We start from the raw sequence: 18,291 nt of genomic DNA, 5'->3' as shown, positions 1-18,291 counted from the left end.
GGGAGAGCTCCCTTTCTAGACCTGGGTGAGCCTCCACCACCTCCCGGCTTCCCGAGTGGGGACTGCCTGGTGCCAGACTTGGACGCCTACCAACACAAATTAAAGGAATAAAATGCCTCCTAGACCCAGGCAGGCCAGCGTTGGGGGAAGCAGGGTGAGAATGCCGAGAATTTTAAAGGGATCATCACCTCAGCAGGAGACCGAAAGTCAGCCTCAGAAAGTGCAGCGAGTCTCTGGTTCTGGGGTACCGGGGGCTTCCAGATGCTGTCTCTCCCGTTCCCCACCGGACCCCTGGCCCAGGCCTCCACCCCTCCCCACTAGAAACACTCCCTTCCCAGCCCCTTTTGGCAACACAGCCCCTAAAATGACACTCGGTGGGAACCCCGAGCTAACCGACTTGCACTCACACGTGAACCTGGAGGCGGGGGTAGAGAACAACCGCTTAATGGGTACAAGGTTTGCGTCTGGGGTGATGAAATGTAGCAGCTGTGCCACACTGACAGTGCACGAAATGCCACTGGACTGTTCACTGTAACATGGTGAGTTTTCTGTTACGTGAATTTCACCTCGATTTAAAGAAGAAGAAGGAGAAAAGACTTCCCGAGAAAAGAGTAAACCCTTCTAGAGCCCTATCGACCAGCTCACCTTTGACTGCGGACCTCATCTGCTAGTGAGAGGCTGCGTTCCAGCTCCTCACAGGACAAGGACTTCGGATGGTCCAAGGACAGAGGGAAAGTAAGATCAGCAAGCCTGCCCAGTAGGCTAAAATTAACCGGTCTTCCACAATCTGAATTTGGCAAGTGATGGAACCTCTCCTACGTTCCTCCTCTGTGAGCTCAAACATACATGTCTTAGGAGACTCCTGAGTGGAACCTATAAAAATGACTGTAATACTCAGGCCAAACCTGGGGAGCCATATATTTGAATCCTATAACTTTATATCTTTCTCAGCCACCAGCTGGCAGTCTCCAGCAAATCCCTACATCAGGCAATGCAGGATTTTCTTAATATACGATTTTAATCTTCAACAGCCCTTGCCAATTCGAAATAAAGAGAAGAGAGAATTCTGGGATCGTGTGCCCTACAAATTTAAAAGGAAAACGAAAGAAGTCCCATCTCGTACTTTAACAAGTTGATTTGATACTCAGAAAAGGACCCTTTGGGCCAAAATATATTTTTACTTTGTGTGTCTAAATAAATAACCCCCCTCTTTTTTTTTTTAATAGAAAGCACATCACTGGTGTCTAAAACCAAACGTGGTTTTGATTGAACCAGACTTACATTTATATCTGAAGCTCATTCGCTAACAATAGAACTGGCTTTCCCATTTGCCAACGTCAATGTTGACCTGTTTTCACCTAAATTTTATAGATGTCAGAAAAAGAAACTGTTCACTACTCAGTGGCATACCCTGGCCTTTTTCAGCCACACTTGCCTGCATTTTTGCAGCTCCCTTAAATTCCCCTTGTCACAAAAGCTAACAATAAGGTCAAGTATTTCAGTGAGAAATATTGAATTATTATCCAACTTTGTCAAACGGCCAAGAGCCTACGAAAGCTAACCACGAACTGGAGGAGAGAGAGGCTTAACCTAGGGCCTCCCGGCCCTGCCTCCATTGCACGGGGAAGGATTTTTGGCACTGGGGGGCACCGGGAAGGTTGGGGCGAAGGGGGGAGGGGGGAAAGGGGGGAGTGGGGTCTGGACAGCTCACAATCACGTCCAAGCTCCCGTCCCTCTGGGGTGTTTCGTTGCACTCGTTTGCTGCTGCAAAGAGCCAGCTTTGATTTTTCTTGGAGAGGGCTCCAGGCCCCCTAACATCTCAGCCGTGCCAACACCACGAGGCTGCTGACCTCTCCTGATCCCCTGGCCGTATCCCTGCCCATCAAGGCTAATTTCTATGACAACATAAACTCCTCCGTGTAGCCAATAAACTCAAACCCGATGGAACCTGATGTGGCCAGGAAGGAGGATGACAAACTGGCAAGATGTCAGGGCTGGAAATAGAACTCGCTTCACCAGCCAGGGGCTTGGGAGGGGTAGCGATGGATTTATGCGCGTGTGCGTGTGTTTTATTCGTCCTAATAACCCCAATAAAGATTCCATTAATCAATAAACTGTCTCTTGCAGAGACAGAAATAAACACACGGCCCTCAAAGTGAGCTTCAGGCAGAACCAGAACACTTCCTCATTTGACCCCAACCTATGGTGGTTGAGGGCGGGAATAACCCTGTTACCCTGTTACCTCAAAGGGTCTGTCTGGGCAAGGTACTTGGTCATGAGGGAGAGAGAGAGAAAGAGAGAGAGAGAGAGAGAGAGGAGAGAGAGAGAGAAATAAGGATTGGCTTGTAGCTGAGCAAGGAAGGCAGCAGTGCCCCCACCCCACCCCAGGATGAGATGTGAGGGATGTCAAAAAAGCATCCCCAGGAAGGTTCCTCTGCTCAGAGCAGGGTATGTGGCTTTGGAAGCTGAGGTTTTAGCAGTTCCAGAAAACCTCTCTTGAAATGCAAATACACTGACTGCTCAAAGGTGAGGGTCAGGGCAAGTTCATTTATAAAAGGGGAGGCCCATGGTGCAGGGTTAGTTGGTGTGGGCTTGGGGAGAGACACAGTCCAAGGCGGGCCTCCAGTGGAGAGGTCTGGAGGTGTGGGGAGAGAAGACCCCCAAGATTTTGCTTTCAAGTTTGACTTGGGGTCGGTCACAGGCATGGCTCTCACTCAGTTCTTGGAGGATGTGGCCATCCAGAGCATAAATTTGTCCCACCCAGTTGTACTCATCACCCTTCCCTGTTGAATGCCAAAGGGTCCATGTGCCAACGTGGCCCTCACTGTCCCATCAAGACTCCAGTGCACACAGACACGGTAGTAGATGTTGAGCAAGCAATTGGATAAAGTGTATCTGAGAGTTTGATATTTTATGCTGTCACTTCTCATATTCTTTATGTTGACACCCTCTTTTGTTAGACATTGAGATCTCACATTTTCCTTCCTGATACATATATGGATGGTGTAGGCATTTCTTTTAGTTTTTAATTATCCTAATGTCGAATATGATTTTGTGAAGCGTGACTCATGTCCCACAGAGGCTCCGACACAGCTCACCAGACCGCACCCCTCTAACCTCTTGGAGAGTCCCTCTTGCTCGTCTCGTCAGCGGGAGTGTGATTTCGTGTGCTGAGGAACACCACAGAGCCCAGAGCCACTGTCTCACTCTTTGTCTTTCTGGAGAGCCATACATGGGATCTCCGTTGGGGCGAGGGGTCTGCCTACTCCCATGGCCTGTGCTTTAGGGTGGATGTGGGGCTGGGGCTGGCTCAGCTGCAGACCCAGAATGGCAAGGAATTGCTCAGCCTTCCAGCTCCAGCTCAAGCGTCATCTTCCTGCCTTGGCCAGGAGTTGCTGCCTCCTTGGGTTGGGGGGCGAGGGGGGAGCCCTTGGTTCACGTCTCTGCGATGGCACCGATGCCCTGTATCGTCACTTACGAGATTATTTTTCTGTCTCTCTGAGCAGATGGTAAGCTTCTAGAGGGTAAGGATGGGTCTCATCCATTTTTAGTTCCGTCATTTCTAGTATTTATTGAATGAATAAAAATGCAGCCCCTCCCTGACGGTCAGGTGCCAGTCGGGGATGGTGAAGCAAAGCAATAAGTCTCCCAAAATATTCTGTCTAGCAAGGGATAAGGTGAAGGAAGCCGAAAAGTCTCCCTCTCCCAGCCCCCATCTCCTTCTGCCCCAGACATGGCTTAGCGCTCGTGGGATAACCACCTGGCACGATAAGGTTATGTCTATCATTAAACAGGGGTCAGATGATGAACTACGTTCTAAGTTTTATCCGATAACACGACGCTGATACCAGTGTGTTCCATCACTGCCCCATGGGAACGGGTTGCCTTCTGCATCTTTCAACTTGGAGAGACACTCGTTATAGGTAACTAAGTGCATAAAAGGTAAAATGGAGATGAAAGTTCTATTTTCAAGATTAGCTGTTCTCGGGGCGCCTGGGTGGTTCAGTCGGTTAAGCGTCCGACTTCAGCCAGGTCACGATCTCGCGGTCCGTGAGTTCGAGCCCCGCGTCGGGCTCTGGGCTGATGGCTCAGAGCCTGGAGCCTGCTTCCGATTCTGTGTCTCCCTCTCTCTCTGCCCCTCCCCCGTTCATGCTCTGTCTCTCTCTGTCTCAAAAATAAATAAACATTAAAAAAAAAAAAAAAAAAAAAAAAGATTAGCTGTTCTCTTTTCATTCGCTTAGGTGGCTCAGATAGTGTGTGTGTTAAAGACGTCAAGATTGCACGGCCTCAGCTCTATAGCCAACCCACAAAATGGCAACCAGAAAGGCCTTGACCACAACAAGGCCATGACATCCACCCTTTGCAGTGAGGGCAAGGGGGCCACCTGTCCACTAAGGGACAATCCACCTGAAGTGTGTCGCCAACAGATGGGTCATCTTTGTCCACGAAGGAATGGCACTGACGCTCTTAGACTAAATGTCTCAGTCACTAAGTCAGGCCTGGTATACAGCTTGATGAGTTTCTCTGACAAAGCAGTACACGACAGGTCTTTTGCAATAAGGTTAGCTGGAGCATGGTGTGGGATCAGTATGCTGGAAACTAATCTACACGAGTACACGAAGTTTTTAAGAGAATCAGCTTGCATGAGTTTATATCAAATGAAAATAGGTTCATAAACACTAGCAAAGTAATGAAGTGTAAGTGCTTCATGAAAGGATAATATGGAAGATGGTATCATAAGGGAAGGAAGTGTCTCTTCCAGAGAATGAGGACGGCAACCACTTGGAAGTAGATGTCCAACTCTTGACTTCCCCTCATCTATTTACAGGGCGACCCTGCGTAAGTGGTTTGACCTCTCTGGGATTCCATTTCTTCACCCTCTACAAAATGGCCATCTTTGCCAATTCTGTGAGGAACAATGGACCTCATTCTCTCTCTTAATGCTAGGCAGGCTCTAGCTGCACCTCTTAAAACTGCTCATAATTTCCCCACTCTAAAAACCACTCCAAATCTATAGGTAAGAGTTACAACGTGGTCCCTTAACATACCATCTAGCAGGTAATATATTATTGTCCACTATTAAGGAGAAGGTCAAGAGAGGTTAAGTGGCTCATTCAAGGTCACACATTAAGTTAGTAGGGGTTAAGGATCTGGAACCCAGATCTTTTTGCCACTCTCTGCTTCCCCCTTGCAAAACACCACTCAACCCCTTAATGCACAGTTGGCTGCATGGCTGTTACAACAGGGAAGAGAAAATGGGAAGAGCGGCCCCTCCCCCTTGGACTATATCACCCACTTTTTATCACCCACTTTTTAAACACCAAGCCTCCCATATATTGTGGTGGAAATGAAAGGCCTGTATGACTAAATATAGATGCCGAGGACCTTACAAGTACTTGAGTATTTTAGGAAATGAGAAATGGGAAATGAAATTGGCTATAAGCAGAAATCAAAACTATCTAAATTCTCTCCAGAAACTGATGGCTAACTTTTTAATCTCTGTTGTTGGCAATCTGAAGCGTTCATGGATTTGCTTAAATAGCTTAAATAAAGAACAGCATGACCGACATCTCTTAGTGGGATGCATTCAATTAAACCGAGATGCCTTCCCGTATGCTTTTTAGTGGTGGTGAGCCTCCCAGCATATTGTTTTCTGCCTACAGTAGGTGTCCAGCAAATATCTGCAAAAAGAAGGCAGAGTGGGTGACAGGGAGAGAGCTCATTTCTGTTCTCTGGGATTTCAGTTAAGTGGGATATTAATTCCATATCAAGTGGATTTAAGGAAATAGTGTGTAAAATGCTTTAAGAGAATTGGAGAGAAGCCCTACCTATTCGGTTAAAGAGATTTGAATGATTTAGGGCACGAAACGTGGACGCCCCATTCCCAGGCTCCTCCAGGCTGTGTACAAGTGTGCAAAACTTGGCACACACCAGTGTCCCATCCCAGGCGGCAGCTGGGTTCCCTCAAGCCTTGGGCCTCTGATCAACTGTCCCCACTACACAGCACTGTCTTTTAGGGATGCCAGTTCAGAAACTGGGGCCCTGGGTGCTGCCCCTTCGTCAGGTGGTGAGGAGGACCCCAAAGCCACTCCCAGAAAGGTAAGAGTTGAGGCTGTCAGAGATTTCTTGGCTTGGGCCTTTCTCCTGTTAGGTGAAGCCAATGCTGCAACATTAAGTTCAATAATGCCTTTTATCGGTAGGCAGCATTCACATGCAACTCAATGCACCTAAATGGAAAATCTTAAAAGAGATTACAGATGAAGAACCGAGGTCCGGGTAGGGTCAACATTTCTGTTCTGAATGTATCGATCGATGTCTTTTATATTTATGGTTTATGTGACGTAATGTCTCTTGAGTTCCTTCAGGGAAGGAGCCCGTGGTAAGCCCATTGCCAAACTTGGCCGTGCGGCTCGGTAGAAAAAGTTTACAAAATAGATAGAAAGATATTCCTTTCAAAGAGCGACATTTTTTTTTTTTAACCGTCAAAATAATAGTTTCTAAAAAGTTGTTCCACTTGGTGCTCCAGCTCTATCGTGATTCAAACTATTTGAAAATTTTATTTACACTTTTTAAAACAATCACCCTAATTACTATGAGTAATAATAGGTACCATCTATTTTCTGTCTATTCTGTGCAAGGCACTTTGCAAGGCATGCTCCTATCTCATTAGCTCATTTAGTTCTCATTATGCAGATGATAAAGGAGGGTGTGTCTAAAGGAACACGGTCTTTGGAATCTGGCAGATTGAGGCTTGAGTCTTAATAGCTGTGGAACCTTGGGCAAGTCTGATCTTCAGTTTCCTCACCAGAAAAGCAGAGATAGAAACAGTACTAACTTCTTCACAGGCTGGCTGGAAAGATTGACATAAGACACGTGAAATACCAAGCAAAACACGAGGCTCGTAGTCCAACGTGCAGTGAAAGTTAAATATTGTGTTCTTATTATTACTTGATCATGCCACCAGTACCAAATATGACTTGTCTCCAAAAGGAAATTAAAACAATGGCCTTCGGTGCCATCGTAGGGGGGAAGGAGGTAAATCATCTTCCGTCTCCATTCCTTTCTCCCCAGGACGTCCATCCCAGGGAGACCTGGGCCAAGTGAACCCTGGGGACAGCTATGGAAGACGAAAATCATGAGGAATGGGTAGCTGGCATGCCCTTGTGCATCACAGGGGTGGGCTCAGGAGGACGATGCCAAGAGGAAGGGTGACAAAGGGGACTTTCTGGAGCTACGATGAGCTTCTGCACCTGCTTCCCGCATCCCTTCCCTCTCTCTCCCTTACCCTCCTGCAGGCCTGGGAGCAAGGCCCCAAGGGGCTCTGTGTTCCCCCTGCTCTTGGGGAAGCCAAGAGCCGGCATCCTGTGGAGACCTGAGCAGCAGCAGGGGGCAGCCTGGTCACTGTCTGCTTTGGCCAGCAGGGGCCCCCCAGAGCCCCCACAGCGCCTCTGGCTCTGGCAGCTCCCTGGGAAAGAAGAAAGCAGCATCTTACATGTGTGGCATATTCTAAAACAAAATAATAACCGGGAGATTTTATAGACTCTGACAGGGGGAAGAAGGGAGTGAAAAAAGATGGAACAAAGATGCCATTTTAAAGTTATTGGCTCCTGTTCAGGATTTTACTATTTTCTATGGCAAGGAGCAAGTAAAAAATTCCTCCTATTGATGAGTATTTTTCTACAGTCATTGAAAGCCAAAGGGCTCGGGGCTTCCGACTTCCCCCTTGGGGAACCTGCGAGCCAGTGCCCTGGCTAACTTAGGGGAGGGGTGGCTGGCCAAGGCGGAGGCTCACAGGCCCCCAGCAAGCGGCTCCGATGGGGAACGGGTGCAAGGGCACACACTGTGTTTTCAGTCCGGATTCTGTGATCTTTCTGCCAAACAGGGGTTTACAAAGCAAAAACCTCCAGAGAATTCTCATACTTTCTGGCTTATTCTCCTGGTGTTCATCTTAACAGGAATCAGCTGTTTGCCTTCTCACTTATACAGCACGTTGCCGAAGAGAATTTAGCATCTGGTCTGGCTATTATTAAAAACAAGAACATCCTGCTCTGTTGGGAGAACAGCACCACTGGCAATAAAAGGACAGAGATCATTTGCATTCAGGATTCCAGAGATGTATTTCAGTTCAATATCTGCTCTCCCTCCTCCCCCGGCGGCTCTCATTTCAAAATTTCCTGATGCATCCATCATTTGCATCGTGGTCTCCTTTTTTCCCAACCAGAGACACAGAGCGGACTTTTTCCTTCCACTGGGAGGCAGGGATCACTGGAGTTGTTCAAACACCGATCCGCTCCTGCCGTGTGATAAAATTGAACTACCAGAGGAATTTTTTTCTTTTTTTACAACTGCGGAAATGAAAAAGTAAACAAGACTAGGAAGGCATTGGTATTTAGGCTCCAGCTTTTTGTTGTTGTTTTCGCCTTTTTCTTTTTTTAAGCATCAGGCTGGGAGCCTGAAGGAACCATATAATATGAAAAACCCTGGGAGGTTTTATTAGCCAATAAAAAAAAAAAAAAACTGAGTTCCTATTAACCACTTAACTCCTTGAGAAAGTTCCGCACTTGCCTCCCTCCCGAGATCCTTCGCTCCCTTCCCTCCCATATGCCCACGAGGAGGGGGAAGTGGGCCCATCCACCCTGCCCTACAAAACCTGAGCGCACAGTCTACGTTCCAGAAATTGTGGTGGAGGGTTAGACTCAATGATAATCTCTGTACTTCTCATCTGTGAAACCACTAATAAGATCTTGATAAGGAGTCAAACTTTCTGTGCCCCCAAACCCGCACACAAAAAGGCTCTTCAAGCACAAGGCTAAAAAGGAGAAAGGTCACTGGGACGTTCAAGATTTAAATATGAAATGACTGTCAGGGAAGACAGAGTGGGGCTAAGGTCTTACCGAAAGACCATAACGATGCCACCCAAGGCTCCTCTCTTTGGGGGGGCAGGAAAATGAAGAGGAACTCAGAAACAGAAAGTGAAACTTGCCTGAGCTGTTGCCCGGTCAGAGGTGGACGGAGTTAGAAAAAAAAAAAAAAAAATCAATAAATAAATGACCTAATTTGGGAAGGAAATGATGTCAAAGGAGATGTAAATCCTAAAACCGTTGTATTAATTCTCCCACGGTTATGCGTGTCCCGTGGTTTTGCCGTTTGCTTTTTTTGCTTATTTTTAAGGAAGAAATTCACACATTTACACCAGTCCATCACCCAGCTGGAAGTTCCCGGTACTCTGGTCTCTCAAAGCCCCCCGAAGCTCTGCCTCCGTATCCTGGACCTCCTAATTCCACCAAGACTACTGTGTCTTGCTTCCATTTTCCACCTCCCAGCTAACTCTGGCACTTTGGGTGCTCCGGGACAGATGTCTAAGGCCTCGGGAGTACAGGCCACATGACGCCTGGTTGTAGTTTTGTGTTCTGGTCTCACCGAACATTGTGCAGGCAAGACTACATCTTGAGGGGCCTGTGTGGAAGAATTTTTGCTTGTCCCCCCAGACTCCCACCTCCTTTCCGCCCCCCTTTAGCATTTTGCTGTATGGTCTTGATTTCTTTCCAAGGATGACTGGTGGAGGGTAATTCTTCCCTTTCTATTATTAGCTATGGAATGGGACAGAATGACCTGGGGGGAAGAAAAAAAGGCCATCAAGGGGATGGATGCCTGGGTGTCTCAGTCGTTTGAGCATCTGACTTCTGCTCAGGTCATGATCTCACGGTCTTTGAGTTCAGGCCCCACGTCAGGCTCTGTGCTGAGAGCTCGGAGCCTGGAGCCTGCTTCGGATTCTGTGTCTCCCTCTCTCTCTGCACCTCCCCTGCTCGCACTCCGTCTCTGTCTCTTTCTCTCTCAAAAATAAACATTAAAAAAAAAAAAAAAAGAATAGTTGCCTCTTTACCACTCGTGGAATGAAGGTAGTACTCTTTTGTAGGATTTGCGAGGAAAACAAACAACTGAGACAAATAAATGCCATGTCAAAGAGCACGTGTGTGTGTGTCTATGTGTGCGTGTGTGTGTGTATGTGTGTGTGTGAGAGAGAGAGAGAGAGAGAGAGAGAGAGAGAGAGGGCTTCATTGTTCCCTAAATAGCTGCTCAGGCACCCCTTTCCATCCCTCCACCTCCCTTTTCCCTCCCTTTAGACACACACACACACACACACACACACACACACACACCCCTTAGGGTAGTTCCCTTGGCATCACCAGCAGATTCTTTTCTTTGCTAAATTCCTTACTAATTTCATAGCTTTTTAAAAACTTCACTTCCAAGGCCTCCCAATCGAATACCCACTACCGGGAAGTCACAGAGAGACTTCTCAGGGTGCACAGGAATGGAGGGAGGTTGGGGAGAGCTTCCCTTGCCTTTGCTCAGAGCTCGTAGTTTAGAGCTCGTGATTTATCCAGGTGTTGGTTCCTACCTGGCTTTCCTTGACACCTTCTGCAGGCCTGAGGTGAGAGCCAGCAAAGGAAGAGCGGGGGTGGCTGAAGGAACTAGGGTGAGCCAGTGTGCCCAGCCCTCGTGTGCAGGCCGGCTGTCTCACCACCTGCACATTCCCTGCACCAACCCCCAACAGCTCTGGCATGAAGGCGTCCCTCCCGGCCCCTTCGGGAGTTTGCCCGAGAGCTCCCGGAGAGCCGGCCCGTGCTCACTAAAACCGTGGCAGTCAGTTGAGCTGTCCCCGGGAAAACGTAGAGACTTCACAGGACCATCATCTCATAAGCCTCCTCTTCCTCCCTGTGGAAATGCCCCTAAACCATGGTTTCCTAGAACTGGTCTCTAAAAATGATTCCCAAATAATTGGGACAGGAAAGCCAGCTGACTGGATTGTCCAGTTTGCCTGATAGTCACGGTCGGGTTGTTTGCTTAAATCAGTCAGGCCAGCACCTCCATCTCGGCTGTGGCTTTTGGCTGTGTCATTATTGTTAACCACCCGTTTCCAGAAGGAAAGAGAAGTCAGCTCGTGAAGATCTGTAGGCCCAGCTCTCACTCACCGATCATGAACGAGGCCTTCCCCTTCTTCCTCCCTTGCCTTTTTAGACTGTTTTCAAATCCCATAAATATAAACATGTGGCTCTTCAACCGCATCTGTAGATAATAACTTCAGGGGGCTTCCTGTTTACATGGCAATACCCATTTCCCAGCCAAAAAAGCTCTGCAACAGAGAGCTGAGGTGTTTATTGGGCCAGTGTCGGCTGGGATTGAGTTAACAGGAAACACCCACTCTCAAAGCAATGTCTGATGATTAAATATTTGGGGGGCAGGGGGCACAAGGGGTCAGACGCACTGGAGAAACGTCTTTCCTTCCTCCGCCTGTCATTTCCAGTGAGAACAGAAGCAGCCATGACAAACATGGCCAAGCAGTCCAGGCCTAACAAAGTCCCACAGCTGTGCTATGCCCTGGCTACAGAGCCCGGAACGTGAGGAGGAGGGAAGAAGTGCAGCGGGAAAGCCAGGAGCCCCCCTCACGACACAGCCAAACCTCAGGGTGCCATCAGGTGAAGGGATGGAAAGGGTTGGTACACATCCATCTCTGGGAAGCCCCGCCGTCTTCTGCCTGGCTAGACTGTTTTAATGAGCAATGTATTCTCACACCAGTTCTGTCAAGAAAGCCCGACCTAAGAATTTAAAGAGAGCCTCTAGCCCACTGGTTCTCAATGGGGGGTACGTTTTCCTCCCAGGGAACATTCTGGAGACGTTTTTCATTGTCATGACTGGGGCAGTGCTCTTGGCATCTAGTGGGTAGAAGCCAGAGATGCTAAATATCCTACAATGCACAGGACAGCCCCCCTACACACACACACACACACACACACACACCCCAAAGAATTATCCAGTCTGAAATGTCAATAGTGCCAAAATATGGCCCAGTGCTTCTCCATAAACCAAAAAACTGAGACCCAGAGGAATAAAGCGATTTGCCCTAAACCATGCTGCTGGACAAAGCCACAGACCGTGTGAAAGCCATTGTGCCCACCTGTCATGCAAGGCCTTTTAAAACGACACAGATGTCTGATTTAAAAGGATAACTAAGTATACAGCTTCAAAGAGTTGCAAACAAGTTTCCCAGCCTACGTGTCACCCGAGTGCTTTCAGGATGTCTCCTAGTCTTAGAAATTAGCTGTTTCCAAGATTTCTCAGAAAACAATGTCAAACAGGTAAGAATGAGCAGATCTCAAAGGAGGCCTCTCTACCTCTTAGCATCATGTGGGCCACCGGCCAGGGCCTGACCATCTCTGCACCACGGTTTATGGTCCTTCTTTTAGAACTGTGGTAAGCCAAGGCGGACAGACAGCACAGGACATAAAGAAAGCCACCACTCTACCCCAGGCCCTCAACCTTATCGAAGGGGAGGGACTTACCAAAAATATACTATGGCCCATAAAAAAAAAACAAAAAAACTCCAAACTATAGTTATGCTCGCTAGTAGAATTTTTCTGAGGCTAGAGCTCTCCAGGCCAAGGTCCATTTTTACTTACCCTTGAGGTTTGATTGACTTTCTGTTTTAAGAACCCAAGAGAGACGTGGGAAGGAAAACAGACTACCGGCTATGGCCAGGCTGCCTGAGATCTGACCACAGCCAAGGGTTCACTTGTGGGCCCTTGTTCATGTGCCCAGAGATTAGAACCACAGGGACCATCGAGACAGCTGTCTTTGTATCTGGACTGGTCCCGTAGATAGAAGAAGGGGCTTTACCGAAGGATGGGGTGAGCGCTCCTTCCTTCAGACACAGGCTGATAGGGAAGTGAGTTCACTGCTAGATCCTTCACCCACGCCCCTGTAGGAGTAGGACAAAAGAAGAAGGTAGCGCTCACGGAGATTTTTCAACCTCTCACCAGTAACATAGACCTCTGTTCTCATCCGGCCCTGGCAAGTCCCACGGCCAAAAAGTGCCCAGGTGTAGGCAGGAGTAGGCGTTAGACTAGAGAATGGAGCCGCGGCTGAGAAAAGACCCAATGTACACACATAACAAAACCAAAAAAGCCATTTTATTGAAAATTAAATTCAAACTTCAAATTAATATTACAATCATGAGAAAAAAATGCCAAATAATTCCATTTACAGTTGCAACATACAATACAAATAGTCCCTTTGAAGTTGAAAGTAAACTCATCCACAATCATGGCCTGTGGGACAAACCAGAATTTGTACAATATGTGCAGGGAAAGCAGATCTTGGGCAACAGCAATTGGAAAAAAATAAAAATGAGAAGCTTGTATTTACACAAAATGCTACAAACATTTTTGTTCCACAGAAATCTAAGAACGGTAAAGCATATCCAAAAAGAAAAAATGGAATTTTATTCAGAATACCTAAGAAATTACTGTAACTTATGGTTTTGGCTGATATATTTCAAAGTACTGCATCAAAAGCAAACAGTTATTTGTAAACATGAAGTAAACAAACATCTAAAAAATTCTCACACAGAAAATATTTTTTAAATGCATTCCTTTTTTAAGAACAACAAATTCAAGGTTTGGAAGAGTCGCTTTTATTTTATTGGTTATTGTTCTTTCGAATATCCTAGAAATAACTCCTGTTCTCGCTCATGCTCTGTGTTTCCATGCATTAACCTAGACTCTGAGTCCGTTCCTTTCCTGGGAATGGAGGGAACTCTAAGCCAGCACACACATCTCGTCCCCTCTGAGTTTGCAACGGATGGTCCCTGACGGTGTGGATTTCTCAGCTTTCTTTTAAAAGGCCCCGGTGGGGCGACACTGTCTACAGAGTAACCCACAGCTCATCTGTTGCGTCTCTCTCGGTTCCAGGCTGGAGGTCACTTCCCTCATCCAAAACCAACGCTGTGGTACTTGTTCGGGGGCCCTGGCAGAGGTTACAATTTGTGAGACAACTCAAACAGATCAACGTGTCTGTGTTGGCCACGCTGTAAACTCCAGCAACGTTGGCGCTACAAAGAACCATGCTCCTTTAACCTGAAGGAAATACAGAGCGTTGGCTACTACATGGCTTCACGGTAGGAGCAGTAGTAAGGCTTTGCTTTGGTCTTCAAATCACAGATCATACACATGACCCAGTGCAAATTAAGGGTTCAGTTAAAAAAAAAAAAAAAAAAAGGAAACGAAAAAGAAAAATTTAACCCCCAGGCTTTGACAAAGGGCAGAATTTGATCTAAGAAATGTGACTTACCCCTTTGGAGTGGTTGGAGGGAGGGGACAAGTGCTTGAATTTTTCCCAAGGAAAAAACAAAACAAAAAAAAAAAAAAAAAAAAAAAAAAACAACTTTTAAAGTGTTTCTGGGTTGCTGCCTGCAGCCACTCTAATAACATTTCAACACAAAAGCATCCCTAAAGTCACTTAGTATGTGTACTGTAAACTTAAAAAAGCCCTTTTAACATTAAAAAATAATGTACAAATATAGTACCTTTTTTTTATTATTATTAAATAGGGTACAGCTGGCACCGGCGGTAACATTTTTAGGTCAATTAATTAAAATTGAAATGTGTAACCAGACACTGGCTTTTTTAAGTGCTGCTGAAACACACACACATATTTTACACTTACAAATAAATGGACAGTGTCGTGCTTCAAGCTACCACACACAAACAATAAATAGTATCAGCTACTACTGCCATCTTAGTTAAGAGAAAAGTGGCTTATTTATCTAAGCATACTTGGTATACGACCTTTAGAAGGCAACCAGTTTCGTTTTGCTTTGTTTTGTTTTGCCCTCGGTTTTGGTTGGGAGGAGTCGGGGCGATTGCAAGGGAGGCGCCCAGCGAGAAGCACGGGGCCCCCCACGCTGCCCTGCGAGGCCTGGCGGCCAGCGAAGCGGGCTTGCGGCAAGACAACAGAGCAGGGGTCTCTAGGCGCTGGAGGCAAATCTCTACGAAGTTCTGTTCAGAGGGGCACCGAATTGAAAGGAAGGGGCCCGGACCTGTGGGAGCCCAGGCAGGGATTTGCCCGGTGGTGTCGTCGAATGATCCTGGCTTGGATTAAGGATTCCCGCTTGAGAATCTGCCAGGAGCGGTCAAAGTGCATCTTACGGGAGGGCTTCCGCTCAGATTCATACACAGTAGTAAGATCCCAAACTCCACATGACCTTGCCTTCCCTTGACACAAAAGGGTTGGCTATGGCTCCCCACAGGCCAGGTGTTCTCTCAGGTCAGCTACCTGCTGGAACTTGCCTGCTACTTCAGATGACCCGCTCCCCCGTAAGACAATGACAGAATCTGCTCCTTTAAGGGCAGAGTCCGTGGAGAGCTGCCGGCGGGGCCTCGGGGAGGGCAGGCCTGGGTTCTCCTGACTTTCTGTTTGGCAAGGCCGGTGGGTTAAGAATCCCCGGGACAATTTGGCTTTTCCTGTACTAAGTGCATCCTGATGGACCCTTCAGCCACAAGGGCGGCCGCCTGCTACGTCTTCCCTGGGAAGCCTGGCGATTTAGAGTTTTGCTTTAACTATGAAACGGCAGAACGTTTTTCTGCAGTTCCACGATTCACTTGTGCTTGTCTTTTTAGTATGACAAGAGTCATTGTTATTTGAAAGAAATTAGGAACCCACATCACTCCAGCATTTCATGCTAATAAAGGGCAACAATAAGAGATAAAGGGCTAAGAGTTGGTTTTTAAATCCCCAATTATTGCTTTAAAAGGCAAAGCTGCGTTAGAGGCGATCAAAGATCTGAAAGAACGAGACATAACATTTCCTTCATACGTCACAAAAACAAGCTACATCTAAAATATTTGGAGATGGACGTATTTTTGAAAATCACATTGTGCCTGAACTGAAACTGCTTAGCAATATTTCAGATATGGCTCTAGCCCACTGAAGAAATTTGTTATTTAATAAAGAGCACTTTTAGAGACCGAAGTCAACACATCAGTACACTAAGAAATGTTTCAAGGGTCCAAATGTCATTAAATAATTATAAATATATCTTTAAAGTTATATGACCATTCACGTTAGCAAGTTACCTCAGATTTTACACATATTCATAATTTAAAAAAAAAAAAAAAGAAAACAACACACAGCCAAACACAAACACTATCTATACCATTATGGCTATAATAAGGTATTGCCATTTTCAGTTTTGCATAAAAGGAGAAAGGAGAAGGGGGGTAAGGATTGAAGGATGGGATTTCTTTTTGGTTAAATGGGAAAAGGAAACAAAAAAGTACAAAAAAGTAAAATAAAATCATCTATCCTGATCAGTATTTTTGGAGTCACTTTCTTAAAAGTAGGAACACAACAACAACAACAACAACAAAACTGAACCAAACAGATCGTACGAGAACTTGCGGCAAGTCTGAGAGCAGTTTGGAACAGTTACTCTGAATGGATCGCACTATGCGGGAAGCGTCCATTCTACCTCTTTGCCCTCTGCGTGCACCTCGACTGGCTTTGTAAGCTGGTCTGCAGAGGGCACTGGTCCATACACAGCTGCAACCGTGAGGGTGTGCGGTTTCAAAGCACAGAGAGGAAGCGGCTTTGCTCTTCTTCCTCCTGAACCTGGAGTCCACCTCTCTGAATTGGCATAGGAACGGGTTATTTACGATAACAGGCCAAACGACAACACAACAAAAATACCTTTTTCCTTTGTGAAAGTACGTCTTACATAGAAAACCATCTGAAACCTGAATACGATTGTCTCTCTTGGGCCTTCTGCTTCTCAGTGTCTACCCTCTCATGGTTGCAAGATCATGACTGAGTGGGTGAATGAAAAATCTTCTAAAAAATAGGCACTTTGTAGATAGCTAATTGATATACATATATATGCGCTCTCTCTATATATGTATATATCGATACATTTGGGATGCGGCTCCCAGACACCGCTGGGCCACTGCTGAGGAATTTCAATATGGCCGCCAAACAGATTCATCCATTCTGCCACTAGAATTCAAAACAGTTGGGGAACTGCTGTGGCTTCCATCAGCGTCAACACCATCATTCTGGGTGGGCAAATTTGGGTTTAATAGCGTGCTGCCATTCGAGGTGGTGGTGCATGGCGGAAGCATTCTGGAAGGAGACCGATCTCCCCCCGGCACCATGGGGAACTGATAGGATCCTGACGAAGTGCCATAGTAGAGATATGGAGTGCTGCTGGTCTGGAAGGGTCCACTCTGGCTTTGGGAAGAGCCGGGGTAGGGTGGTGGCAGGTAGGTGTGGTAGTGGGTGGTGGCGGACATACCGAGGGACATGCCTGAGGTGACTGGCGGGGTGTAAGTAAAGGTGGCTGGATAGTGCATTCGTGGGTTGGAGAACCGGCTCTCAGTGAGGGATGAAATGCTTGGGAACTGCCTGGGGTCTGAAAAAGGGCCCAGTTCTGAAGCACCTAAAAATTATAACAGAAGATGGGGGGGGAAAAAAGTCTGTAAATATCAATTAAAATAAAGAGAGAATTGTTACAAGAAAAAAAAAAAAAAACAAAAGCAAAAACAAAAAACAAGAAACTTTAGCCTCCCAAAAAGGAACAGCAAAGCCACAAACAGACCTTCAAATGCACCGGTCACTAGACAGTCTTTTTTTTTTTTTTTCCACTTTACCGTCTTAGCGGTACGTATCCTTAAGTTCTTCACCCCCTTGAAAAAAGCCCAAATGTGTGCTAGGTCTTATGTGTAAACCAACCCAACACCGCTCATTACAGATTCACTCCTCAGACTTTAAGACTGAATCCTCATTGGTTTTTTTTTTTTTTTTCTCTTTTCGTTTCTCATTGCACCTCAGATATTTGAAAGTGACATTTTTACTAAGTCACTCAACCTAATTTTATTTTCTCAACCCAATAAAAAGAAACCCCAAAGTGATCAGTTTTGTTACTGGTACTCTTGGCAAGGCCCCTTCATCAATGAAGGAACTTCAAAAAGATACCTTAACATGTTCCTATTACTTCTTTTCCATTTTTAAAATAATGTATAATCTTGTTTTATTCTTCATCTTAGTAACAGATTTCAAAAAAAAAATAAAAAAAAAAATCAAACCGGACTGAAATCAAGCCAGATTTCAACGTGTTCTGGAACTATCTTACTTTTCTGGGGGCACATGAGGAGAGTCTAACCCTTAGAAATTCTCCCTAGGGTCATACACTAAATAAGTGGGTTTTAAAAGTGAGGGTGGGGGGAAGGCTTATAGTACCTAGGAATCAATGCATTTCGTGTCTCAAAGGGAGACCCAGGACCTCATTTAGGCCAGCGGCCAACCGTAGCTTTCATGAGACGCTCTGCGCCCAGGGGAGAGGGGTAAGAGGGCGCCTCAACACCCATTCACCAGGGCCCTGTGCCACATCCTAAGGAATCAGCTTCAGGCTAATTCCAAGTGGTACCTGGAGGCAAAGCTGGCTTTGCCCTGAAATGG

General features: G+C 46.4%; 1 protein-coding gene across 5 annotated transcripts in view; it reads right to left on the bottom strand.

Annotated features, from left to right (window-relative positions):
• RUNX2 (RUNX family transcription factor 2) overlaps window positions 1–18,291 on the bottom strand; it is a 259,057-nt gene that overhangs the window by 23,406 nt on the left and 217,360 nt on the right. For 4 of the 5 annotated variants that reach the window (XM_042986479.1, XM_042986481.1, XM_042986482.1 and 1 more), the window contains one exon: window positions 12,552–17,272. The exons of the other annotated variant lie outside the window; for it this stretch is intronic. In XM_042986479.1, coding sequence (XP_042842413.1) covers window positions 16,794–17,272 — 479 coding nt within the window. In that variant the 3' untranslated portion in view covers window positions 12,552–16,793. Of the gene's footprint in view, window positions 1–12,551; window positions 17,273–18,291 lie in introns of those variants that run through there. 5 annotated transcript variants of the gene reach the window in all.

This window comes from Panthera tigris, chromosome B2 (genome assembly GCF_018350195.1).
Source record: "Panthera tigris isolate Pti1 chromosome B2, P.tigris_Pti1_mat1.1, whole genome shotgun sequence".
NCBI classification, from domain to species: Eukaryota; Metazoa; Chordata; class Mammalia; order Carnivora; family Felidae; genus Panthera; species Panthera tigris.
This window is presented reverse-complemented; position numbering and strand designations above follow the sequence as displayed.